The 27,213-nt window shown below is 37.4% G+C and overlaps 1 protein-coding gene across 1 annotated transcript; it reads left to right on the top strand.

The window, feature by feature from the left end:
* Positions 1-149: 149 nt before the first annotated feature.
* MIX23 (mitochondrial matrix import factor 23) lies at positions 150-26,524 on the top strand. The gene is made up of 5 exons (XM_043594312.1): positions 150-273; positions 12,000-12,125; positions 17,455-17,601; positions 23,084-23,143; positions 26,215-26,524. The coding sequence occupies exons 1-5, from the start codon at positions 223-225 to the stop codon at positions 26,263-26,265; spliced, it is 435 nt and encodes a 144-aa protein (XP_043450247.1). The 5' UTR covers positions 150-222; the 3' UTR covers positions 26,266-26,524.
* Positions 26,525-27,213: the final 689 nt, after the last annotated feature.

Here is a 27,213-nt window from a genome sequence, read left to right as displayed (position 1 = left end):
TCTCCGATACCTCTAGGCCAGTTCCAGAGGCCGTGTTAAAAGGGGTGGGAACAAAAAGAAGGATACCACGGGTACAGGTTTCGGTGCAGACGAGCACCAGGGAAAAGACAAACCTTGCCTTAGGTTTCTCGCTTTCTTCGGAATAAATTTTGTTAGGCGGCGACGCGGACACCTTTGCTCCGTGGTGATTGGCTCCCGGCGGGGGCCTCGCGTTTGTCCAATATGGCGGCGCCCAGTGGCGGTGTGAACTGTGAGGAGTTCGCCGAGTTCCAGGTGATGGGGTTTTCCTCATGTGGCAGGTGTTACCCCCCAATTGTCCCCAGATCCTGTTCCCTGCTGTGGCCTGGGAGGGAGTGCGGATCAGTTGTGGAAGAAGCGGGCAGCTCAAGGCTCCTTTTCCCAGCCATTGGAGGTCATGGGGGCGCGCTTGGCCATAGCGAGGCAGCTCCGTGGGGGTCATGGTTCTCCTTGCGACGCCCAGGCCTTGAGTAACCGTCCCGGGAAACTTCGAGTGGTTCCGAGGTGGTAAAACCAAGCTTGGGCCGGGTGGTAGAGATTGTAACAACCTTTGAAGCCATCCCCTGAACTCAGTTCCTAGCCTCTGCCATCCCCCTCCTGCTTTAAGTTGACCACTCGTAGGAGAGAAGAAAGTGAAGGAGAACTTATTTACTTGATAAAACAAAATAAAAACTTAGTACAAGTCTTACTGTTTTGATAGGGCAGAACGTTTGGAGTTCTTGAAGGGGCGATTAATTTTAGTACCTGCTGTGGTGCTTCTGCCTTCCTATCCATTAGAGGAAATGTAACACTTAAGGAAAATGTATTTTAGGACTAATACCGACCCATGAATTAAAGAAAGGGGTCTGGATTTTAACTAAGTTGCTATGAAAGTTATTTTAATGTAGGTATAAACGCGCTGATGTCTAGATAAAGAGTTGAACTTAAAAAATCATGACCTTACAAATGTATCTTTAAAGATAATGAAAAATAATTTCACGTATCACTGACCTGTCTGTAGGAAGTTTTGTTCTATGAGCCATTTTGTAGGGAGTGGTATTCTTGAAGATAACCTCAACAGACTGAATTATTTGACAAACATTATTTGGCCAAAGAAGTTTATGTGGGGTCTTTCCACTTTTTTCGTGCCCTCTTCACCACTTCAGCTCCTCCTCACAACAGATGAGCACAACAGCAGCCAACTTCAAATGTGATCAAAGTGCTGGACAAATACTGATACTTGTAAAAATCTTAAATAAGATAGAAAAAGGTCGTTAGATTATGAAGTATATGGAATATTTAAGATTAACAGGCCTGTTTATGGCCTTGATCTTTCACATTAATTAGTACTATGAATTAATGAGCTCAGATAACTGAGCAATGATAGCCTTAGGTTTACTAGAATGAGCACTGGTTAGGGAGTTAGATGTTCTGGGTTCTAATACAGCTTCTGCCATTAACAGTTTTTGGACCTTGAGCTAATTGCTTAACCACTTAGGAATTAATTTTTGAATCTGCAAAATAAGATTTTGTTAAGTGACATTTAAAACTGCTTCCATCTTTATAATTATTTGAATCTCTAAAACTAAATTTCTTTTTTTTAAATATAATTTATTAAGTTAGCAAATATACAGGGTATACAGTGTGCTCTTGGCTTCGGGACTAGATTTCTATGATTCATCGCTTATATACAACACCCAGTGTTCATCCCAACAAGTGCCCTCCTCAGTGCCCATCACCCATTTTCCCTTCTCCCTGCCTACCCCACCCCCATCAGCCCTCAGTTTATTCTCTGTATTTAAGAGTCTCTTATGGTTTGCCTCCCTCTCTGTTTGAAACTATTTTTTTCCCTTCCCTTCCCCCATGGTCTTCTGTTAAGTTTCTCATATGAGTGAATTCTACATATGAGTGAAAACATATGATATCTGTCTTTCTCTGACTGACTTATTTCACTTAGCATAATACCCTCCAGTTCCATCCACATTGCTGTAAATGTCAGGATTCCATTCTTTCTCATTACCAAGTAGTATTCCATTGTATATATAAACTACATCTTCTTTATCCATTCATCAGTTGATGGACATTTGGGCTCTTTCCATAATTTGGCTATTGTTGATAATACTGCCATAAACATTGGGGTACATGTGCCCTATGAATCAGCACTGCTGTATCTTTTGGATAAATTCCTAATAGTGCTGTTGCTGGGTCATAGGATAATTCTAATTCTAATTCTAATTCCACACTGTTTTCCAGAGTGGCTACAGCAGTTTGCGTTCCTACCAACAATATAAGAGGGTTCCCATTTCTCCATATCCTCACCAACATCTGCTGTTTCCTGAGTTGTTAATTTTAATGTTTATTTATTTTTGAGAGAGAGACAAAGTGTGAGTAGGGGAGGGGCAGAGAGAGAGGGAGACACAGAATCAGAAGCAGGCTCCAGGCTCTGAACTGACGCGGGGCTCGAACTCATGAACCATGAGATCATGACCTGAGCCGAAGTTAGATGCTTTACTGACTGAGCCACCCAGGTGCTCCCTGAGTTGTTAATTTTAGCCACTCTGACTGGTGTGAAGTAGATCTCAATGTGCTTTTGATTTGCATTTGATTTGATTTGTGGTTTTGATGTGTGTGTTGGCCATCTGGATGTCTTTGGAAAAGTGTCTATTCATGTCTTCTGCACATTTCTTCACTGGATTGTTTTTCAGGTGTTGAGTTTGTTAAGTTCTTTATAGATTTTGGATACTAACCCTTTATCCGATCTGTCATTTGCAAATAACTTCTCCCATTCTGTCTGTTGCCTTTTAGTTTTGTTGATTGTTTCCTTTGCAGTGCAGGAGCCTTATATCTTTATGAGGTCCCAGTAGTTCATTTTTGCTTTTATTTCCCTTGCTTTTGGAGACGTGTCGAACAAGTTGCTGCAGCTGAGGTCAAAGAGGTTGTTGCCTGTTTTCTCCTTTAGGGTTTTTATGGTTTCCTGTCTCACATTTAGGTCTTTCATTATTTTTATGTATGGTGTAAGAAAGTGGTCCAGTTTCATTCTTCTGCATGTTACTGTCCAGTTCTCCCAGCACCATTTTCTAAAGAGACTGTCATTTTTTCCATTGGATACTCTTTCTTGTTTTGTCAAAGACTAGTTGGCCAGACGTTTGTGGGTCCAATTCTCTGTTCTATTCCATTGATCTATGTGTCTGTCTAAAACTAAATTTCAAAGGTATCTGTTGAAAGACCCAATAGTGCGTAGAAAACACCTTTATTTTTTCTTTTGGAAGGGCAGATAAGATGTAAGGGGAACAAAAGCTAAATTCTCTTGTAGAACCATTCCATTCACAGAAATAATGTAAATAAAAAGATCATAAAATAAATGTCATTAGTGAAACCTGGGGTAACTTTTTAAATAGTCTTTCTAGGGCTTTTCCAAATGTGTGGTTTATAATGGGGAATACCCTGGGTTAAAAGTCAGAAGATCTGATTTTCCAGAGCTGGCCTTGGCATATCACTTAACTTCATTGTAAATGAATATAAGAACATTTGCCACAACCCTCATAGGCACGCATGAACATAAGTGAAGGTAATGTAAAATGTAAAAATTTAGTATAACATTTAGGTTTAGATGAGTTAGGTAAAATTATAAGCTGTGGTTAGCTGGCACACTCACAAATTCTTAATCAAAGATAATATTTTTTAAAGCTGTTAAACCATTATATTTTGTATAGAAGTACCCTAAATGTGAAAAGCACTGCACTGAGTACTGTGGAAGAGAAACAAGAAATCATGTATTTTTATTATAAAGATTTAGGTACTTTTTCCTTAAAATTTTATTATGAAAATGTTCAAATGCTACAGAAAAGTTGAAAGAATTTTACAGTGAATACTTATGTACATCTAGATTCTATAATCAGTGATTTGCTGTATTTACTCTATCACATACTCATCTCAATATACCCATCAATTCACCTCTTTATTTTTTTGATGCATGTCAGTGGCAGTTGCAAACATCCATATTCTTCACTCCTAAATGTGTCACTGTTCATATCATTAACTAGTATTCAATATTTGTTCACTTTCATTTTGTAAAATTTACATGCAGTGAAATGCACTGATGTTAAGCATACCAGTCTTTTGATATTTACATATACCTGTAGTACAGACTTCCATCAACATAGAGAATAATACCATCACCTCCAAAAGTTTCTCATGCCCTTCCCAGTCAATCCCAGTCCATACATCCCTCCTCCTCCCCTCTTACAGTGTACTGCTACTATCCTGATTTTTTTCCATGTAGGTGCATGTTTTAAAGTTTGAGTCTTTGAAGTATTTTGAGTTTTTGCAGTTCTTACTTTTCTATTATAAAAATTGGACTTAGCCCTCCTGAAAAATATACTGTTTCCAAAATGAAATAAAGTCCAGAAAAGAATGTTTAAAATTGAGTGTCTAGAACTCCATTTGAACACTCATTTAGCAAGAATTTATTGGATGTCGGGGCGCCTGGGTGGCGCAGTCGGTTAAGCGTCCGACTTCAGCCAGGTCACGATCTCGTGGTCCCGGAGTTCGAGCCCCGCGTCAGGCTCTGGGCTGATGGCTCAGAGCCTGGAGCCTGTTTCCGATTCTGTGTCTCCCTCTCTCTCTGCCCCTCCCCCGTTCATGCTCTGTCTCTCTCTGTCCCAAAAATAAATAAACATTGAAAAGAAAAAAAAAGAATTTATTGGATGTCGTATTAGTCTGCTAGGGCACCCGTAACAAATTCCACAGACGGGGTGGCGTAAACAACAGAAATTAATTTTTTCACAGTTCTGGAGACTCAGAGTCCAAGATCAAAGTCCTGTTAGGGTTGTTTTCTGATTCATCATCTCTTCCTGGCTTGCATGTTGCAGCCTCATTGCTGTGTTCTCACATGGCCTCTTTGTGCGCAAAGAGAGAGAGATCTCTGGTGTCTCTTCCTTGTATAAGGATATAAGTTCTATAGGATTAGGGCCCCTCGCTTATGACCTCATTTAACTTTACCTCCCTATAGACTCTGTCTCCAAATTCAGTGACACTGGGGATTAGGACTTCAACATATGAATTTGGTGTGGTGGAAGACACAATTCAGTGTATAACAGATACCTGTTAGGTACCAGGCACTTGGGGAGACTCAGTGTACAGAAATAAAACAAGGAACATAATGCAAGCAGGGATATAAAACATGTAGAAGATATTTAGAATATGAATAAAATGCTATAAAGGTCAGAGAGGTCAAGAGATGGTAACTGAGTTGGGCCTTAGGCAGGACCAGGGGAATTCTAAGTAGAAGGAACAGTATATAGACAGAAAATTTTATGTATCTGGGGGAAATAGCCAATCATTATTGCAGGAATTCAGGATTTACACGGACACAGGAATTATGAAACAGATAGGAACCAGATTATGGAAGGGCTTGAATGCCAAGTGTGAGATTTGGGAGTCATTTTTGAACAGGGGCGAAATGGTCAAAGAGATGCTTTAGGAACATTCATCAGTACTGCCACAATCTTTGTTCACACCCTATCATGTCTGCAATTAGCTTTGCAGTCCATCCTTATCTTTAGTCATTTCTTTCTCCAGTATATCCCCCTTCAATCTAATCTCCATGACTTTATATTGTTGTCTTCTAAGTTTTAGAATCTGAACCATGCATCTAATTTCAGGCATCTGTGACCAGGTCTAAACTACTTAACATGACATACAAGACCTTTTAAAACCCAGGCCCAATGTCTTCTCCCTAGTTATATCTCTACCCTCTCTTATTCATGTTTCTCTCTCCCCAACCACTGCCATCTCCAGCATACATTTGAACTCTTCTGTCCAGCCACAGAGGCCTACTTTTCCCTGAATGCATCAAGCTTTTTATCATTTCTGATTTTTTTCCACTGGTTGCCACCCTGAAATCCCTTCTTCCTGACCCTATCTCTGACCCAGTTCATATATCAGCTGAACAAAATAAACTAAGTATTTTTTCCCAGAATGTTTAAGTTTTTGTATTTCTGTTGGGAATATTTCTTCATTTATACAGCATTGATTTTGCTAATTAGGTTCGGACAAAATAGACTATTTTCTAGCATCCATGATGATTCCTTTTGTAACATGTCCAGCTGCTCTCTGGGCCTGGAGGTGCTGGGTGTCAAGAGGGCAAGTCTCTGTTTCTAGCGTGGTGGGGGGGGGGGGCGGGGAGCATAGTGTGAGCATTGCTATAAAAATGTGGTTTGAGGAGCAGAATCTGAAAAGAGCAGCATGTGAATGGAATCTACTTCTTGGTACCTTCAGGCAGAGGGTGAGGAGGGGAAGGTTAATAAATTCCAGATCATTCTTTGGAGTATATTTTTATTTTACTGTCATGTAATCGACCTTTTACCACTCCCCATATACCCTGCCCAAAATAATTAAAGGAATTTACCTGAGGATCAACCTTAGGAATAGAGTGTAGTATAATTATAGGGGCAATAGAAAGTTTTCTCTACCCCTCCCTACTAAATCTGGGCACTCCTTAAATACCAAAATTGGCCTGTGAGAGGATGAGATTTTCACCGCACAATTACAGATAAGACATAAAATGCAATTCTAAGATAAGTGTCTGAATAATTTTAAATGGCCAGCCTAAAATTATAGATTCATGATATATCAGAATCTCTTCTTGTTTTGAGGAGGATTAAAGATTGGAGAAGCTGGAGACATTACAAAATTTGGAGAGTTACCTTTTCTAATGCTTTGACATTTAGAAGTTAATTAGGGTTCCAGGTCTTATACAAAGATATAGTCTTGAGAGAGCCACTGAGCTGTGTGTATCTCTGTGGACTTGTGTTTTATTGTGTATGATGTCTGCTCAGGGATGTCTTCTATATGTTTTCTTAGTGAATTTGTGAGAGAGGGAGGGAATGAGGGAGGATGCCACTGGAGCCAAGCATCAGATATTAGTCTGTAATTCCTTATGAATAATACACATGATTTATTGGGAGCATTTGTGTGTCTGTGTTGACCTTCATTTGCTCTCAGTCTATGAGGGCCAACCAAGCTTTTCTCTAGGCCCTTTTGGAGTTGCCTTAAGAACTCTGGCCTTTTTTTGCACTGTAAAGAAATGTGTGCCTAGTGAGGTGTTTTATATTTCTTTTCCTTCTCCCTTTGCAAGTTTGGAAGAAATTCCTTTCTGAATCCTACCCCCTTTTAGTTTTTTTAGTATCTTTTTTGTGATATTTAAGAATAGCTTATAGTTCTTTTTATCAGTTTAGAAATTGTCATTATATTTTCTCGAATTCAGTACTATCCAGTAGAACCCTTTGTAATGGTGGAAATTTGCACCATCCACTAGCAACGTGTGGCTCTTGAGCACTTGAAATGTGGCTAGTGCAACTGAGGTACTAAATTTTAAATTATTTAATTTTAATTAAAATAACCTCATATAACTAGTGTCTACCCTATTAAAACTCAAGTTTTAGATCATATGTTGATGATTCTCTAGCACACAGAAGATTGATGTATTTGAAAATCCACAGTTGTAGGTTCCATTGGTAAGACTGTGAAATTGACTGATTCATTACCTAGTTAATGCAGATAAATTCCCACTGCTTTATAAAACTTAACTGTTTTAATGGAGAGGAATTTGGCTATATAGCTAGTGATAAAACTCAAAACGGGTTAAAGTTCACAGTAAATAAAAATTCCAGGGAATGTCAAGCTATGTAATCTTTTACCTGGATTGCTGTGTCAAATCTCCTAACTGATCCTTTTGCATCTACTCCTGTTCCTATCTAATTCATTTTCCACATTTTAATACTTTAACCTAAGCAGTCATTTCAGAATACAGATTTGATCATGTAACCCCACCATACCTAAACACTTCATTGGTTTTCCATTCTCAGGAAAAAGACTAAAATCCTATAATCTGACCTATAGTGGTGGGCCTCAGTTTATACTATGTTTTCTCTTACTGTGTACAGAAGCCACATTAACTTTTCAGTCCATTACACATTCTATTCAGATGACTTGTTAAGATCACCCAGGATTTCCATCTTGCTAAATCTGAAAGTTAATTTCTGTTCACATTTTTCTTGACTTCTAGGAACATTTAACACAGGTGACCATTCCCCCCCTGAAACCTTTCTTCTGACTTCTGTGATATTAGTTTTTTCCTGTACTTTAAATGCGAGAGTTCTTTCTTGACACCCTTCATTCCCAACAGTCTCCCTCAGTGATCTCTTCTCGTCTCATGACTTTTAATAACATCAACTTGTTAATATAACTCTAGCCTTGTTCAGTGTCAGACTGGTATTTTCAACTTTCTATCCAACTTGTCTATGCAGATATTTAAGAAGCATCTGAAACTTAACATGTCCAGAGCAGAACCTTAAAAAAAAAGAATCAAACCTTTTTTGTGTTTGACTGCAAAAATGCAGTCCTGATTCAAAAGGAGAGTTAGTACCATGGATCCCTATATACCCAACCCTTAACTTCAACAGTCAATTCATGGCCACTCTTTTATTTATATTCTGCCACTCATCCCATCCTAATCAGATTATTTTGCAGCACATCCCAGATACCATATCTTTTTTTGTAAGTTTTCAGTCTCTATTTCTAATAGATGATAATTTAAACACACTACCAATATCACATACAATTAACAATAACCCTAAGTATTATCAAATGTCCTTTGAGTCGTAATAGAACTTTGATCTCATTCCTTCCAAATCTTTTCTTCCCTCAGTCTCTCCCCAACATCAGTTTAACGGCACTACCATGGATTTAGTTGTTCAGGCCTCAAACCTAACAGTCATCTTGTTTTCTCATTCCTCACCACCAATTCATCAGTTTAGCCTATCTGCTCTATTTTCAAAATATATCCTGAATCCAGCTTCTTCCTAATTCTATTGCTACCTCTCAATCAAACTATCTATCTCTTGCCTAGACTACCATAGTAGTCTGCTAAAGAGTCACCCTGTTTCCATTCTCTTCTCTATAATCCATTCTTCATCTACAGGCGAAGTTATCTTTTAAAAAAATTAATCATGTTATAGCATTCCCTTGCCTTTAACCCTGTTGCCTTTAGAACAGAGTCCTTAATTGTTTCCATGGTCTCTGTTGTCCTTCATTTTCTGGTCTCCTCTGACCTCACTTAATACCACTTTTCCCCTTATTCACTCCCAGCCCACTTGTCTTCTTTTAGTTCTTCAAATACCCCAAAGTTTGTTCTTGCCTCATCATTTTTGACTTATTCCCCCACATGTTCTTTTAGTTGGCTTATTCATGTCATTCAGTTCTCCTCAGAGAGGCCTTTCTGGATCTCCTTATCCAAAGTGTTAGCCCCTCAGCCCCACTGTCATTCTTCATCCCATTACCTCAGTTTGTTTTCTTTTTCACAGTATTGTTCAATACTGAAATTATCTTGTTTGTTGAGGCACTTGCTTATTACCTGTCTCTCCCTATGAGAATTTTGCTCTTTGAGGGTCAGAACCTTTAGAATGTTTAGAATAGTGTTTAGCATGGTGCCTGACACACACTAGACATTACTAAATATTTTTTGAATGAAGAGTGAGTTAATAAATGAACTGTGCTGGGTTCTGAATGCTTCATATGTTTAAAGAAGAAAGATTGCTGAGGACTCTCAGCCAAGGAAAGAGTTTTATCCAAAAGGTATAACTTAAATCTTGGCCTCAGAAGATCATTTTGATATAGATGGGAGAAAAGAGAGATTTAAAAAAAAAATTTTTTTTTAACGTTTATTTATTTTTGAGACAGAGAGAGACACAGCATGAACGGGGGAGGGGCAGAGAGAGAGGGAGACACAGAATCGGAAGCAGGCTCCAGGCTCTGAGCCATCAGCCCAGAGCCCGACGCAGGGCTCGAACTCGCGGACCGCGAGATCGTGACCTGAGCTGAAGTCGGACGCTCAACCGACTGAGCCACCCAGGTGCCCCAGAAAAGAGAGATTTTTAAAAGAGGTTTCTTTCTTTCTTTCTTTCTTTCTTTCTTTCTTTCTTTCTTTCTTTCTTTCTTTCTTTCTTTCTTAATAGTCAAGTTATAGGTGTGCTGAAGTTGGAAACGAAGGTTCCTGTGTACTACTTCTGCTAATTATGTACTTTTTGACACTAAATGGTGCTTCTGCCTTTTGTTTGGAATTTGCCATTCACACATATATCCTCCATTGTACACAAAACACCCAAAGTGGTGGTTGCTTAGTGAATATGTTGATATTATCCCTTAAGAATTCCAATTTATAGAGAATAATAGTACTATTGACAAAAATAGAAAGATACTGGAAGAGGGGATAAGATAGTGAAGCTGGTTTTAAACCTGACATTTGCCTGTGTCTTATTAGTCTAAATTATGAGCCTTCTACAAGCTACTTAACTTCTAGATTGAGATCTAGAAAAGGCTATTAAAATACTGATTGAAGATTAATAGACTGATAGGAACAGAATCTAAACTGCAGACTTAGACTGAATGGCTTAAATGGTTATTGTAATTGGAAACACCTAAATGTTCATTATTGGGGAAGTAGTCTTACAGACTGTGACACTTCCACAGGATATTTATGCCACGATTAAAAATATCTTCAAGGCACTTTAAGTAGCAAGGGCAAAATGCTAATGGTATAATGTCATAAAAGCAGGACTTTAAAGTGTTACAAAGGACCTCCAGTTGATAAAAATATTCATAGATGTGTACGGAAAAAACTAAAAACATTTTATAACATTAATAATAGTTAACTGTGGATGACTTTTATTTTTTTAAACTTTTTTGCTAGTTTTTCTAAAATGACTTGTAATACTTTAATCATAATAGAAGTTTTTATTTTAACAAATGGATGAAGAAAGAAATGAAGTTGGTTTCAGTCATGGATTTCAGTTTGGCATAGGAAAGATAGGCTGGTATGTTGAAGGAGGCAGAGAATCAAACAAAGTTGCTTTTAATACACTTTAATATTGAATGTTAACTTGTTGGGTGTTTTTAATATATATATTTCTAGCATTATATACTTCTGTTTCCCTGATGATTTTTCAGCCATCATGTTTTGCTGGGCTGGGGGCGGGGAAGAGAATTTAAGAAACAATTAAAAAAGAAAGAGTATAGTGCTGGAAACAGTTTGTGTTTTCTGGAGTCAGAGTGTACCTGATGTCCAGCCTTTCTCTAGTGACAAGTGAAAAGAAGTACCCTAATCAAAATGTAGAGAGAAGGGACTGCCCTATGTAGGTATTCTCACCAGAGTCTTTTTAAGTCCCCTGCCCTTTTAGTATTATTTTTCTTTTGGTTGGTGTTTTGAGAGTTGGAGCCTTTTCAGGAGGAAGAGATCTGTGGGAAATGTGAGTAGGGTCACTAAGGAAAGGTAAAACTAATTTCTGTTTTGTTCTATGAATAAGAAAGCCATGAAGAGACTTGATTCCTTCTATAAAAGCATGCTTTCTCCTGTACTTCTCCTGTATTTTTGTTACAAAAATAATAAAACAATCATAGTAAAAAGCTAAAAAAAGCAAAAAGCCTAAAAGGTCATAGGTTAATTTCTAAGTGAACCACTACTGAGTATTTCTTATATAGCTTTGCAGAATTTTTACATCTAGTACCACATTTTAGAATGATAGACATAGAGGCAATAGAGCAAGCAATTATGCTGGATTGTCTGGGACAATTTGAGGTAATTGCGTTTAGTAGAAACTTTTGTTGGCTGTATGCTTGGATGGAAAGAGCATACACTGCTAAGCATGTGCCACCAGGTGGGGTTTAAAAATGAATTAAAGCAGTCATGACCCTTGAGATGGTCACATTTGAGCCAAGAAAACAGGGTTGGTGCCCATTCTTAGAGTTACAATTACATAACCTATTATTCTCGTAATAAAGATTTTCCTGTGGTTGCACTAAATTTGGCATGGTTTCTCTACTCCTAACTTACAGGATTGTAAAATATCCAAGAGCTTTATGGATTTTTTGTTTGTTTAAATGTTTCTTTTTTAACACTTAACTTTCAATTCAGGTTATTATTCTTTTATTTTAAATATATATAGGAATTACTCAAGGTGATGAGGACGATTGATGACAGAATAGTACATGAATTAAACACTACGGTTCCAACAGCTTCCTTTGCAGGGAAAATTGATGCAAGCCAAACCTGTAAACAACTTTATGAGTCTGTAAGTGTATCTTTTGAGTCTTTTGTGCTTCCTTTATGCCTTTCTTTGCAGGCAAAATAAGAAACCAATTGACACATAATTAAACTGGATAAAAGTATGACATCTTCATGTTTTCTTGCCTACATCTGAGGGTGTGTATAAGTTTTGATCTGGTTGCTACAAACTAAGGAAAACGTGTGATCTCTCGACAGTTCTAAGGAGTGAGAGCATTTTTTGGCCCCTTCATGGGCAGCCTTTAACTTTAGAAACCTTATGCACCAGGGAACGAAGGAGGAAGTGAAACAGTCAAGTAAAAACAGCGAAACAGGAGCAAGGGTTTTGAATGAGTCAGTCCTAAGAAGCCAGACACCTGATACAATGAATTAAAACCTTTTATACTTTCTGTATCTTTTTTCTTCCCTCAGTCATCAGGGAGGGGAATAGAAGCATTTGGTAGTTGGGAGAGAAGCCACAGATCTTGTCCTCGTGTGAGGCTTTAGTTTCTCAAATATATATTTTTTCATAGACTCTTAAAGAGTTCTTTTGTGTCTCTTTATGATTTCTAAAAACAAAAGGAAATGGTAATGTGGCCAAATATTTTTTTATAATTTACTTATATCTTTTCATTAACTTGGAAGCTAATGTTCATATGGCATTTGCTTTTCTATGATCTGCCACAAGATTACTATTTGGATTCTTACAAAGAAGATATTACTTAAAACCTAAAATTCTATTTCTCAGTTATGAAAAGAAAAGTCAGTTTTATTCACATCAATTAAATTCAAAGCACTAATAATTGCTGATGTTTTTGTCCTGCTCTTATATGAGAGTGTGTTATTTTATTGAGTGCTTAGGTGATTCTTGTGGCTTGAGAAATTGCAAATCTGTGAACTTTAATGAGTAGAATCCAGTATTGGAAGTAAGGAGCATGAGTCCAAGCCCTAATTTACTTTGAGGTTGTTCACTTAGTTTCTTTGGGTAGCTCTGTCTGAAGAACTAGAAATTTATGATCACTTTAGTGATGCCCCCCTCATTACTCATATAATCTCTAGAAAAGAATCTCACTTGTTTTCATTTATAATCTTTTTTTAACCTAAAGATTTATAGTGTAGGGATTAGCAACATAGATTCCAGATGTAGATTAAGTCCTACCTCTGCTTCTTCCTAGCTGGTAGCCTTGAACATATCACATAACTTTTTGCCTCAGCTTCCGTATTTGTAAAATAGTAACAATAGTACCTAGTTCATGGGGTTGTTAGAGGATTAACTGAGGTAATATAAAGTGCTAACTGTACTAAATGTTTTATATATAAATGCTTGCTGCTTCTATTATTATTGTTGTTGTTATTATCCCTTTGTTGCACTAAGATAATCTTGCATATTGGAACCTTTTGTTTTAGATATTTGAGACCTTTCTGTTTTGGATATTCTCGTGTTTGTGTTTGGGTTTTTCTCTGACTGTATCCTAAAGGCATCCAACAACATGAACATTAGAGGAAGGATTGTTTACCTAGTAATTTTGTGCCAGGGATCAGGCCTGCGGCAGAGTGCCTATGCTAATAAGTACCACTGAGTTCCCTTAGATATTATCTCAGTTAAGAGTGGAGCTCTGTGAAACATCCAAATTGCTTAAGGTTACCTTGACTTCTTTTAGCCCCTGATGCTTCCCTTCTATAGCTGAAGAAATGTTTGCACTCTCTAATAATAATACTTCTTCATAGCAGATGATCAACAAAGTTATTATGAAGTACTAATTGTAGAAATTCCAAACCTTAGAAGAATACTCTTAATGAAAATAATTTCAGTGAGATACCCTTATTAAAGGGTATCCCTTGAATCTATGATTTTTTTCTAGCTGTACATTGTTTATTGTTTATTCTCAAGATAAATGTGAAAATCAATGCTGAACATTAAAAAGTCTGTGAATTTGGAACAGTGTTTTACAAATGCAAAACAATTGCTAGTGTCACAGTGATTGATTTAGGGTAATTTTTAAGGATGTCTCTTTAATATAATGAATCTTTGGAATATATGTTTAAATGATATGCTTCCCCTTGCATCTTTTTGTCAGAAATTCTGGAGAAAGATTTAAAAAACACAAAGGGCCAAGACAAAAACTTACTAACTTTTGTTTTATTTTTTTATTATTTTTGTAAATTTTTAATAGTTTATTTATTTTTGAGAGAGAGAGAACACACATAAGCAAGGGAGGGGCAGAGAAAGAGGGAGACACGGAATACAAAACAGGCTCCAGGCTCTGAGCTATTAGCACAGAGCCCTACGCAGGGCTCAAACCCATGAACTGTGCGATCATGACTTGAGCCGAAGTCGGCCACTTAACCATACTGAGTCACCCAGGCGTCCCATGTTGTGTTTAAAAAAAAAATTTTTTTTAACATTTATTTGTTTTGAGAGACAGAGGGACAGAGCATGAGTGGGGAAGGGGCAGAGAGAGAGAGGGAAACACAGAATCCAAAGCAGGCTCCAGGCTCTGAGCTGTCAGCACAGAGCCCGATGTGGGGCTTGAACGCAGGAACTGTCAGATGATGACCTGAGCCAAAGTTGGCCGCTTAACCAACTGAGCTACCCAGGAGCCCCCTGTGTTTTGTTTTTAAATGATGGTTAAACCAAGGGTCAGTGTCAGGGTTCTGACAAATGATGTTTCGGAAATTAGAATTTAGTGTAGAGTTAATTTAGAATCAACCTTTGTTCAGGAAAGAAAACACCCAAAAACTATGATCACGAAAAGTGTTAGCATTGTTTCCCTTAAAGGCAAAAAGGATTGTTTTTAAATAATGGTTAAAAGATAGTAGGTGAGGGGCGCCTGGGTGGCTCAGTGGGTTAAGCGGCTGACTTTGGCTCAGGTCAGGATCTCACAGCTCGTGGGTTCCTCCAGTCTGCTTTGGATTCTGTGTCTCCCTCTTTCTCTGCCCCTCACCTGCTTGTCCTCTCTCTCTCTCTCTCTCTCTCAATAAATAAACGTTGAAAAAGAAAAAGATAGTAGGTGAAAATTTGACTAAAAGAAGTTCTTAGAGTTTTGGTAAAGTATAATAAAACTGTGAAGTCCCAGATAGACCCCTGTTAGACTAGCTTTGAATCACTCTCTTGCCCCATCCTAAATGCCTTCATTCTGAAATTGCATACCCCAAATCAAAGGCAGTATGGTTATGATATGGTTATTACTCAGGGATTTTCTCCTCTAACCAAAGGAGCTGCTAGTTATCAAGCGTCCTCATTTCTTTGACATGTGTACAGAAAGAAGTCTATGCATATTCCTCTTGCATATGGCTCTTAATTCTGAATTTTCTTGAAGGTTGATCATGAAAGCTAGACTAAAATAATTGATAGTACAGAATAAAAGATGATTTGCTCAGTACTTTCTGTCCATAGGGGAGTGAGTTCACAGTGGGGCTAATCTGAAGGAAAAGTATGCAGGTGAAGGTAGGAGGGTGGTCTTCAGTGAGAAGTGTATCTGCAGGAAAGGGGCCAAGTTAATGAGGGGAACAGTGGAGGAGAGCCTAACCAAGGAAGGAACCTGTGTGGTGAGAGAGGCTGAAAGGAAAATATTGAACATTTTAATAAAATGTACACAATTGGAATTTGATTTTAAAATTCAGATAGAAAAAGTGAAAATACTGTGACAGACTCCTACTTAGTGCTAATGCTATTCCACCAATTATTGGAGCTTTAGACAAAATATTAAAGTGATTAAATAGCGTCTGACATCTGAGCAGTGTATTCAGTTATGTTATCCTTAGATTTTAGAGGTAGAAAGGATATTAGCGATTATTTACTCATAATCCATAATTTTGCAAAAGAGGAAACTGAAGCCTGGAAATGTTAATTATTTAGCCAGTGTCATACAGGGAGAGCTTCTTAACTCTAAGCTAGGATGGTTCATTTCTTCTGTTTTGGGAATTTCCCTACCCTCAATGGCTCCTTTCATTTTCTGGAATTATATCTGAAGGAGGAAACAAGTAACAGAAGCAGCGTATTAGCCAATGAAATATAGGCTTTGGACTGTCCTTGTGAATCCTAAACCTTACAATGAAAAAAATTAGCATATTAGAGTAATTTAGTATAGGTGGGGTTAATGCCTCTTAGTTTGATTTTCTTCTCTTCACATAGGTATGATTTATAATCAATGCACTTTTAGTATTGTCGCACTCTAGAAATGCAAAGGAATTTTTCCTGGTGCATATTAGATCAGTAGTTCTTAACTGCAGGGTCCTGAGATGATCATTTAAGAGATATATTTCAAATAACTTAGAAAGAATGCTTATAGGATGGTTTAGTCCTGTGTTTTATATACAAATATGTATAATAGTTAGGTTATTCCTAGTATAACTCATTAGCATAGCATTAACATACTCTCTTCAGAGGGAAGAAGGAATGATATAACATGATTAATTAGATGGAGGAAGTTAACACCTAAATTTTAGTTGGAAGTGAACCACCTTTGTTTGTGTTCCACTAATTATAATGGCGATTGCATAGTGCTTGCTTCAGCAGCACATATACTATAATGGCGATTACATATTATTTTAGTACTTTGCTTTTACTCTCCCGCAGGTTTATGGGGCATCATCAGAATTTGGTATGATCATGGGAGTGTGTTCGAATAATGATCATCAGACTTCGTAAATGAAGGAAGAAAATAAATGCAAATTGTTGTATTGGATTTGTTATATAAAGATGAAACTTAGTAAAGAATTGCCCTGCCAGATGTCCTTTCAGTTGGCACACACAGTTGATGGAGCCAATAATCTGTACTTCATATACAATTTTCCCATATTAATACTTTAAAGTCTTGAAAAGGGCTCTGTCTTGCATAGGTAAACATTCTTTGTTTTTCTTTAGTGTAACGAATTCCTTCTCTACATCACTTACTTCACAATTTCTTGCACTTAGTGACAACACAAGGCTGAAAAAACCAATGAAAGGACAAAAAAAAAAAAGAGGAAGAATAGCAGCAGTGGCCCCGAAGGTGTGTGAGGGTGGGTAGAGGGTAGAACACAAGGGATGGAATACTGGGGACAGGAATGTAGGGAGAAGGGACTGAAATGAAAAGTCCTGTGTGGGGAATGCAGGAAGAGGAGTGGGAAATCCCAGAAGTATATGGAAGGAGGAAGACAACCGACCTCATACTTTACACCATGAGAGGTGTTTCCTTTGATCTGTTTTTTGGTGATTTAACTGGTTCAGCACAATCTTCTCTTCCGTAGATTCAGTTTTTAAAATTGTTTTAGAACTATTATATTTCTGTAGCCTAAAAATAAGGATTTTTTAAAAACCACTACAATGTAAAAAATTGGTATGATTTTTCTCTGTTGTTCCTTTGTTCCTTTAGTTGATGGAAGCTCATGCCAGCAGGGACAGAGTCATAAAAAATTGTATAGCTCAGACCTCAGCAGTAGTAAAACACCTCCGAGAAGAGAGAGAAAAGAATTTGGATGATTTAACGTTATTAAAGCAACTTAGGAAAGAACAGACAAAGGTAAGTTGAATAAGCTTTAAATTTCTGAGCAAAAGATTTTCAAAATAGCTGTCAAAATAAATTTAGCTATCAAAATAAAGACAATTTTTTAACACCTTATTTATTTGTTGAGAGAGAGAAAGCATAAGCAGGGGAGGGGCAGAGAGAGAGAGAGTGACAGGATCTGAAGCAGACTCTGTACTGACAGCTCAGAACCTGGAGCCTACATCATACTCTGTGTGTCCCTCTCTCTGCCCCTCCCCTACTCATGCTCTGTCTCGCTGTCTCTCTCAGAAACAAATAAATGTTATAAAAAAAAAAAAAAGAAAGAAAAAGAAATGGTCATTACTTTAAAAAAAAAAAGGACCAGGGACGCCTGGGTGGCTCAGTCGGTTGAGTGTCCGACTTCAGCTCAGGTCATGATCTCACAGCTCACGAGTTCAAGCCCCGCGTCAGGTTCTGTGCTGACAGCTTGGAGCCTGGAGCTTGCTTCGGATTCTGTGTCTCCCTCTCTCTCTGCCCCTAACCCACTCGCATCCTGTCTCTGTCTCTCAAAAATAAACAAACATTAAACAAACAAAAAAAGGGACCAGATTAATACTTCATTTTTAGTGGGCTTAATTTTATTACATTTAGAAATTAGTTGGTATGTTAATTTGCATTTCATGAATATATGCAGTGTAGTAGCTTTAGCTTAAAGAAACATGTAATCATATTTTCTTTCCATTTTTTTATATAGTATACTGTTAAATATAACAAAGGATATCCTTATATATAAGGATTAACACAGACCAACACCACATCAGAAAATCTAAGGAAATCATATCTGTATCTATGTTTAAAGGCTTGACTTAAGAATAAACTTTTTTAGGGGCACCTGGGTGGCTCAGTTGGTTGGGCGTCCAACTTTGGCTCAGGTCATGATCTTGTGGTTGGTGGGTTCGGGCCCCATGTCGGGCTCTGTGCTGATGGCTCAGAGCCTGAAGCCTGCTTCAAATTCTGTGTCTCCTCCTCTCTCTGCCCCTCCCATGTTCATGCTCTGTCTCGCTCTGTCTCTCAATAATAAATACACGTAAAAAAAAAAAAAAAAAAAAAAGAATAAACTTTTTTAACGTATTTACATTTTGAGAATATTTACTTCTGGTTTTGTCTGTAGAAATTTGCTGAAATGCAATACAAATATTTTCAGAATATTACTCTCTTTAGCTATAAAAGTATAGTATTATTTGAATATAACCAGGTACACTAGAACCACATTATAATTTATTTCCCTACACAAAGAAGTTACTATGGATCTTTGGTTCTTTTTGGATACTTTTTTGTTTCCACTTCATTTCCCAGCCTTGCAGTTTTCACTTTTAAGAAAACAGCAAGTGTCCACTGAGTGATATGTCAGAGGAAGCCTTTTTTCCTCAAAGTCAGCTGTAATGCAGATAGGGTGTGCACCTCAGAGTATAAGAAACGGAACAGGACTGTTCCTTTATAGCCCTTAATGGTGACATGTCAAGAAAACATTTGAAATGTGTGCCATATTTTATTAAGTGGAACTCATTGCTGTCTTCTTTTGTGGGGAGCTGCTTAAAGAGTGACTTTTTATTTTGATATAATTTCAAACTTACGGTAAAGTTGCAATAGTACGGGGAACTCACTTATACCCTTTACCTATATTCACCTATTGTTTGCATTTTGCCCCACCTGCTTTGCGATACATTCTCTCCACCCTCCCCTCCTTCTGCCTCCTCCTTCCCTCCTTTCCTGTTTCCTCCCCTTTCTACCTCACATAGGCATTTTTATTTACTGAATCATTTGGCGAGAATGTTGGGTACAATGTTCCTTTGCTTCTTACATACGTTGGTGATTTCCTAAGAAGAAGGGCTTTTTCCTATATGACCACTGAGCAATTATCAAAATCATGTCTGTATTTCAAGGTAGCACAGTAGGTGACTTGCTGACTGGGTGACTGAAAATCCAGTATGGGACAAAATTGTGTTTTTCATTACTGAACAGTCATGAGGTCTGCCCTTTGTTTAGTAGATGTAGCCAAGCCTTGAAAAGGGGACCTTACCATCACTCTCAAGCCTATATTCTTGTAGCTGCCCGCAGGTGAGTGTGTGCACTTGCTCAGTCATCCCAGGGCTGCATCATGTCTTACTGGATTCAACCACCGTCTTCATGGCTCTCTTTGTTCATGACGACTGCTTCAGTCCTGTATTCCACACCTGCTCATTCATCTGGCAGTGGTGGAGTCCTCAGACAGTGAACTTAATGCTGTAATGGTCATCTTAGTCATTGTTTATGAAGGCTTGTAGATAATTTCTATAAAGCTGGTTAAAATCTAGTTATTTTGGATTTTGTATTTCAACAGACTCTTGAAGGTTTTGACAAAGAAAACTACAGGGCAGGGCTATTATATCAGAAACTGAAAACTCACTATTTGCAAATTACATCAGACAAACACTACAATTACTCCTGTTAGTGGAGAGCAAAGTTCAGAACCACTGAGTCCTTGGGAGTGATTTGTTACGTAATTGATCCACCCTCATCTCTGCCCTTCAGCCTCTAGGGCCCAGAGAAAATCACCAGGATGACCATTGCAAGGAGTAGTTTTAGAAACCAGTCAGCAAGTTACAAAAGGTAGCTTTCTAGTCAGATACTGTGTAGGACTAGAGGGTGACTGTGAATAGTACTTAACCAAATAAGAAAGCTTGAATTTTTTTTAATTTTCAAGCTTTCTTCATTTTCATGAAGATTATGGAATCAGAAAGAGAACTCTTAAAGATGTTCCAGGTCTACCTCTTCATTTTTTTGAATGAGAGAACTACAACTCAGGTACTAACTGATATCCCCAGCTAGTAAGTGGTAGAGCTGGGACTTTAACCCATGTCTTCTGACTCTGGATTCAGTGCTTTTACATTAAACTGTGACTGACAGTCAAATTCTGACTACTGTAGAGAATATACTTTATTCATATGCAGAGATGCCAGTCTAAAAGTCCCCAGTTCTTTCCCTGAGTCCTTAACTCAGAAAAAGCACATTCCTTGCTGGAACTGTGTAACTGCTGTCACCTATTGTCACCTATTCAAACTTCCTTTGAAAGGAAGTTTACCTGTTTAAGACCTAGAGCCTCAAAACAACCATCTCTCAGGGAGCATTTTGTTGGTGGCACTGAAATTGTATTAGAAGTTGGTTGTAATATCTGAAGCATTCAAGAATAGAGAAAACATGGGTTATAAAGGCAGGTGGCCCTAATGAAATGAATCTCTTCTACCACTTGGTGGCTTTGTAAACTTGTAAATTAATTGCTCTGAAATAATCTGATTTTTGGTTTGTAAAATGTAGTTGAGATTTCTTTATTTTTAGAGATGAGGATTAAATGATATCGTGTGTGTAAGAGCCAGCATGTTACCTAATGTACTTAGTAGTTGTTTTCCTTTCCTTTTTGAGACTCTGGGACCCCATATTTTTTTACATTAATCCTCCTTACAATATCTTGGAACCATTGGTTTCTACTTTTTGTTTAATCACTACTTACGGGGGTAGGGGAGGAGGAGTATGCAAATCCTCTATAGCAGTGGCATTCTCTTTTTGGAAGTTGTAATTATTCAGAGATTTTCTTATATATTGTGAAAATCTGCCTCCCTGTAGCATGTGATTATTGCTCCTTAATCTTCACTCTGCAAGTATGTAGGAGAAGTCTAAACCCATTTCTCTGTGACCTGCCTGTAAATATTTGCGAGCAGTTATGAACACTGTCCTAGTGGCATGTCGTGACCCTGTTTTTTGATTGAGTTTACTTCTTTGGCACTCAGTCCAGGCTTTGACAGAGCAGTGAACCTTCAATAATTTCTGGTCCATGTAGCTGATTAAAATCTGGGGTTGCTTTGATGTCAGCAGATGGGCTTCTTCAGGCTCGTTACTACTTTACAGAACAAGCCTGGTTATCAGAAATGCAGTCCTTCCTCTCATTCTAGTTTCAGTCCTATGTACCTGACTATACTCTGACACCAGTTCTGAGTCTAGCAGAGGACTTTACAAGGAGCCATTGGATCAGTACTAAGTTCCTATCTTACTAGTGTTACATGCACATTGCTTAAACATCCTGCCTGAACTCTGCTCCTAACTGGTCAGGTTCATTGGCTTGGGTCCCTGACTCATGGTTGCCTGGATCTTGTCTGGCTCTCTGGTATTTTGTTCCCAAATCTCCTGGCTTGAGTCTTAACTTTGGCCTGAGGAAATCCTGGTTTTAACCTCTTGGCTGCTTCAATCTGTAATTCATGCTTTTTGTCCTAATTTTCCTGAATAGTTTCAAGCCTTCTTCCTGGAACTAGCAAGCTTCTTTCAAGTTTCTCCCACTAGAAGTGACTAGGAGTATGATGCCCCTGCCCCCCCCCCCCCTCCATCTGGTCCTGGCAATGGAATTGGCTACTTTTCTGATAGAGTAATTAGGTTGGCAGTTATCAGGAAAGTCAGAGACTGTAGCATTAGTATCAGACCTCTGGCTGTATGCTCAAGGTGTGGAAAACTCATGCCTTTCTAGATCATTTGGGCCTTAGATATTCCCCTTCTTTCTCTGTTTTTCTTGATTCTTTTTTCTTTATCCAAATCAGGTTACCACCTCCTTCTTTTTATTCCTCTGTGCTGTCTTTGTAAATCTGTATTATAGGATCAATAACTAGAACTAGAATTATTGAGTTCAAGGACATGTGAATTTATGTTTTTATAAACCTTACCAAATTGCCCTCCATAGAGGTTGCAACAATATATACTCCTACTAAAAATGTGTATGAGTATATCTTTTCCCATACTCTCACTAGTAGTAGGTTTTATCAGAGGTACTCATTTTTAAAAATTTTTGTCATATTATGGCTTGATTTGCATTTTTTATACATTACTAACATTCTATATTTAAAAAATGTTTATTGGACATTTGTGTTCCTGTTGTGAACTACCTGGACATTTGATTTTTTTTTTTTTTTTTTTGGAGCTCTCAAGGTGAGGGGCACCTGGGTGGCTCAGTCTGTTAAGCACCCAACTCTTGATTTCCACTCAGGTCATGATCTCACGATTTGTGAGTTTGAGCTCCACATTCAGCTCTGTGCTGACGGCATGGAGTCTGCTTGGGATTCTCTCTCTGCCCCTTCCCTGCTCGAACTTTCTCTCTCTCTCCCTCTCTCTCTCAAAATAAATAAATAAACTTAAAAATAAAGCTCTCAAGGTGATTATAATATGCTTGAGAACCACAACTTAACAAGATTTAATAGCAGGTTAGATACCAGAAGAATGGGCTGTGTCCAAGATCTAGCCCAGGTGATACCATTAACGAAGAATGGAGGAGCAGTAGCTCCTCCATTAGGAAACTATATTAGGAAACTATAAATAGAATTTGGTTTTAGTTCTTCAATTTGAATTTAGGAAACTGTATTAGGAAACTATAAATAGAATTTGGTTTTAGTTCTTCAATTTGAATTTTCATAACTCCAACTTTTTTTTTTCTTTTTAACAGTTGAAATGGATGCAGTCAGAATTGAATGTTGAAGAAGTTGTAAATGACAGGAGCTGGAAGGTATTAAATAATGCTGTCTTGGAGTAAACTATGAGGGAAACTGAACTAACAAAGGGAAACCAAGGGAGGGGGTAAGGAGTCCCATAGGGCTCTCAAGAAGAATAGACATCCTTCATTTATAAGCAGCTGAAAGTTTTAACTTTGAGAAGGGTGCAGTTGGCATCCAAATATAGCCACCGTATAAAAATCAACTCTATAGTCGTATGGTAGTTTTTATGACATGTCATGGTAACAGAATTGGAGACATTTTGTATGTTTCCTAATACTAATAATGGGCATATTTGTTATTTAGGGTTATTACTAGTTAACTCAGAACCTTCAATGGCCTTATTTGTTAAAATCAGCCTTTTTGAGGCCCATTGGTTTGCATAAATTTTTATATCATTAGCTACCCTTCACAGTGACTTGCTTTCTGACATACCTGATCATGAAACTTATTTGTACATAACTTTACTGATACCTGATAATAGAGCTTTTTATGGCTGCTAGGTTCACATGTTCCTTATTGCTGCCTGCACAGTTCTGAATAGGAATTAGATTGGAGAACTAGGATTTGAGGATCAAAAAATCATAAAATGCTGACTTTAGTTGTATGAAATGGTATATCTATCTATATACCCTTCTCTAAAATTTCAAAGATTTCCAAAGGGAAAAATCTATGAAATCTGAAAGAGTGAGCTGAAAATTCTGTTTTATCCTTTGAAATTAAGCAATGGAATGAGGTTAAACACAGAGAGACGTTAACTGAACCCAAACTAGAATGTACCAACTTATAGAGCTGTGAATAAATTGCAAAATACAAATTGATTTTCTTTGCTATATCACTTTTCTTTATTTTGTCCTCTTTGACAAGATTTCCTATTCCTGCTCTTTCTACTAACACGAGAAGGTGTTTGCTACTTGAAAGATTTTGGCGATATTTGTCCATTTATGTTCTACAGAGAGATAATATTTATTCTTGGGATGGGATAGGGGAGGGGTACAATGAATATCTGATTTGAAAAACCCAGTGGAGAGGTTGGTATATGTCAAATGTAGTGGGAAGAGTGAAGCATTTTTAGATTTGATACTAGTTTTAAAGAAAATATACTCCATCCAGTCTACAAAAACCCAAGTTGTCTACTTGATTTTAAAAAAAGAAAATGTAAGCTGTGGTGCAGTAAGCCAGCAAAAGTTATGAAGGCATTTAGGAAAAAGATTTGGAGAAGCTTGGCCAAGTTATACATGTCCCAAACATTGTCCCAAGGCCACTAATCTAAAGCCTCGCCTGGTTTGAGCATTGAGAACATGAGGGAAATGTCAGGACTGGTAACTGACAAGAGATGAACTGTAAGACGAAAGGGCCAGAGAGAGTATATTTAATTTCTGCCTTTTTTTTTCTTTTATTTGTGAGTTAACACATATCAAAGAGGATATAACATGTAGAATGTAAGGAATATTAATAAAATGAACACTCTTGTATCTTCCACCCAGCTTAAGAGATTGAAGAATACCAGTACCATGAAATCTCCCTATGTAGACTTTTATTTTTATGGTAGTCCACAGTGGCCAATATAGGTTGTTGTGTGTGTGTGTGTGTGTGTGTGTGTGTGTTTTAACCTTAAAAATGATTTGTTCCTTGGAGCGCCTGGGTGGCTCAGTCGGTTAAGAGGCCGACTTCGGCTCAGGTCATGATCTCGCGGTCCGTGAGTTCGAGCCCCGCGTCGGGCTCTGTGCTGACAGCTCAGAGCCTGGAGCCTGTTTCAGATTCTGTGTCTCCCTCTCTCTGACCCTCCCCTGTTCATGCTCTGTCTCTCTCTGTCTCAAAAATAAATAAATGTTAAAAAAAAATTAAAAAAAAATGATTTGTTCCTTATGTCATTGAAGTATGAAGGTAAATTCTAAGAAGAAATGCTTTTAGATTTTTATAATTTTTTATTTGGACACTTAAAATTTTTAGACATGATTAAATATTGTTAAATATTTAAGGAGGTCACAGCCACCTCCTTTCCTTTCCTTCTAAAAGGATGATATTTACTTTTAGATATTTGCACAATTCTAAATTTATGTATGTATATACACACACACACACATTTTCCTGTTTGTTGCATATATAGAGGTGTTACTGTCCATACTTTTTTTTTCCCTTAATATATATTGGAGATCTTTTCAAATCAGAACATACAGAGCTTCCTTATTCTTTTTTATATTTGCATCATATTCCATTGAATGGCTATACTAAAATTTTTATTTAACACAGCCCCATATTGACAGGCACTGAGTATAGAATGTTCTCTTAACATTTATGATACATAATTTGTTTAGGTTTTTAGAAAGAAAGTTAAATAGGGGCGCCTGGGTGGCTCAGTTGGTTAAGCGGCCGACGTCGGCCTAGGTCATGATCTCGTGATTCGTGAGTTTGAGCCTCACATGGAGCTCTGTGCTGACAGCTCAGAGCCTGGAGCCTGCTTCAGATTCTGTGTCTCCCTCTCTCTCTGCCCCTCCCCTGCTCATGCTCTGTCTCTCTCTGTCATTCAAAAGTAAATAAATGTTAAAAAAAGTTTTTAAAAAAGAAAGCGAGTTAAATAGATCAAACATTTTATAAATTTACATAGTTTAGCAAAAGATTGATTTCCCTTTAAGTATACCTACTTGTGAGAAGGATCTGGTACTCTTTTAGAAAATCACAGCAGATATCTAAATAAAATCTACATTATAAAAGAAAAAAGCTTTATCATAAACTTATTTTTAGATATTTTTGTTTAACTGCACAAAATATGTCCAGAATATGGAATGAAAATGTTTGCTAGTTACTATTACTCAATAAGCTAGCTTGTGATGATTTTTTTCCTTGAATAATAGGAATTTTATTTAAAAGTTAAAATTGTCTTATAAATGGACTTCAAAACCTTCTGTATTTTTAGCACCTATAAGTTAGTTTGAACTGCTGAGGAGACTTCTCTGTTCCCTAAATCTGTTGACCTGGGATAAAAATGGTTTTGTCCTCCTGAACCATGCTAAATTTAATTTAGTTCCAGGCTTGATTTATACAAGATGGCTCAATGACCTTTGTTTCTGTTTAAATATTTTAGGTGTTCAATGAACGCTGCCGAATTCACTTCAAGCCTCCAAAGAATGAATAAAAAGATACTTTTTTATAAAAGGACCGGGACATCTCATAAGAGCTAAGCATGACAGATATCAACAAGGTGGGCTTCCTAGGATGATTTCTGAGCCAACAGTCCAAGACCTTTTGTTGATTTCAGCCCCACTTAGCCAAGACCTTAAGTACAAATAATTCTGATAATTATGGAAAAATCAACTGCTATTTTATACTGATTCTGTAAAAAAAAAAAAAAAAAATGTTTTGTAACTATTAAAATAATTTTCTGACTCAGTGTACATATTTATTTGATTGTTTTCCAAGTTGAGATCATAAGTTCTTAGAATTTAAATACGGTTTCAGTGTCTGATTTTATTTGTATTATACCTTTTCGATTTTTACAAATTTATTGGCAAGAATGTGGACCTTTTTTGGTCACTGATAATTTTATCCTTTTATTTATGTTTGTGGGGTTTATTGCTCCCATTAAGTAAGAGGGCAATATTATAAGCTGGAAACTGTCCAAAGAAACTTTCTTTTGATACCTTAACTTGTTTTCATATGCAAAAACTAATTTTGGGTGGAATTTTCCTGGAGACAATATTTCTATGGATAATGAAAACTGTAAAATAAATCTGGGAAAGGCAGAGGAGGTCTTGCATGATAGTATTCAAATGAATCAGTAAACCTATCATTGTAGAATTCAGTCATTGCAGGAAAAGCACTTTCTAGTACAGGATGACTTTATTAGTTTTCTGTTGCTGCTTAACAAATTACCACAGTTTAGCAGTGTAAAATCACATACTGTTTATCTGTTTACAGTTCTGTAGGTCACAAGTCCAGGACTGGGTTCTCTGCTTGGGGTCACATAGGCTGAAATCAAGTCAGGTAGGCTGGGCTCTTGTTTGGCGCCTCTACAGAGAGAATGTGTTTCTAGGCTTATTCAGTTTGTTGGCAGAATTCAGATCCGTGTGGGTGTAGGACTCAT

The sequence above is a fragment of the Prionailurus bengalensis genome, chromosome C2 (genome assembly GCF_016509475.1).
Source record: "Prionailurus bengalensis isolate Pbe53 chromosome C2, Fcat_Pben_1.1_paternal_pri, whole genome shotgun sequence".
Lineage (NCBI taxonomy): Eukaryota > Metazoa > Chordata > Mammalia > Carnivora > Felidae > Prionailurus > Prionailurus bengalensis.
The sequence above is the reverse complement of the archived record's forward strand: the minus strand, read 5'-3'. Positions and strand labels throughout refer to the sequence as shown.

Coding starts and splice junctions, on each gene's coding strand:
- MIX23 (XM_043594312.1), top strand. CDS start 223: ATGGCGGCGCCCAGTGGCGGTGTGAACTGTGAGGAGTTCGCCGAGTTC. Junction 12,126..17,454: donor GTAAACAACTTTATGAGTCT/GTAAGTGTATCT, acceptor TTGTTCCTTTAG/TTGATGGAAGCTCATGCCAG. Junction 17,602..23,083: donor TTAGGAAAGAACAGACAAAG/GTAAGTTGAATA, acceptor TCTTTTTAACAG/TTGAAATGGATGCAGTCAGA.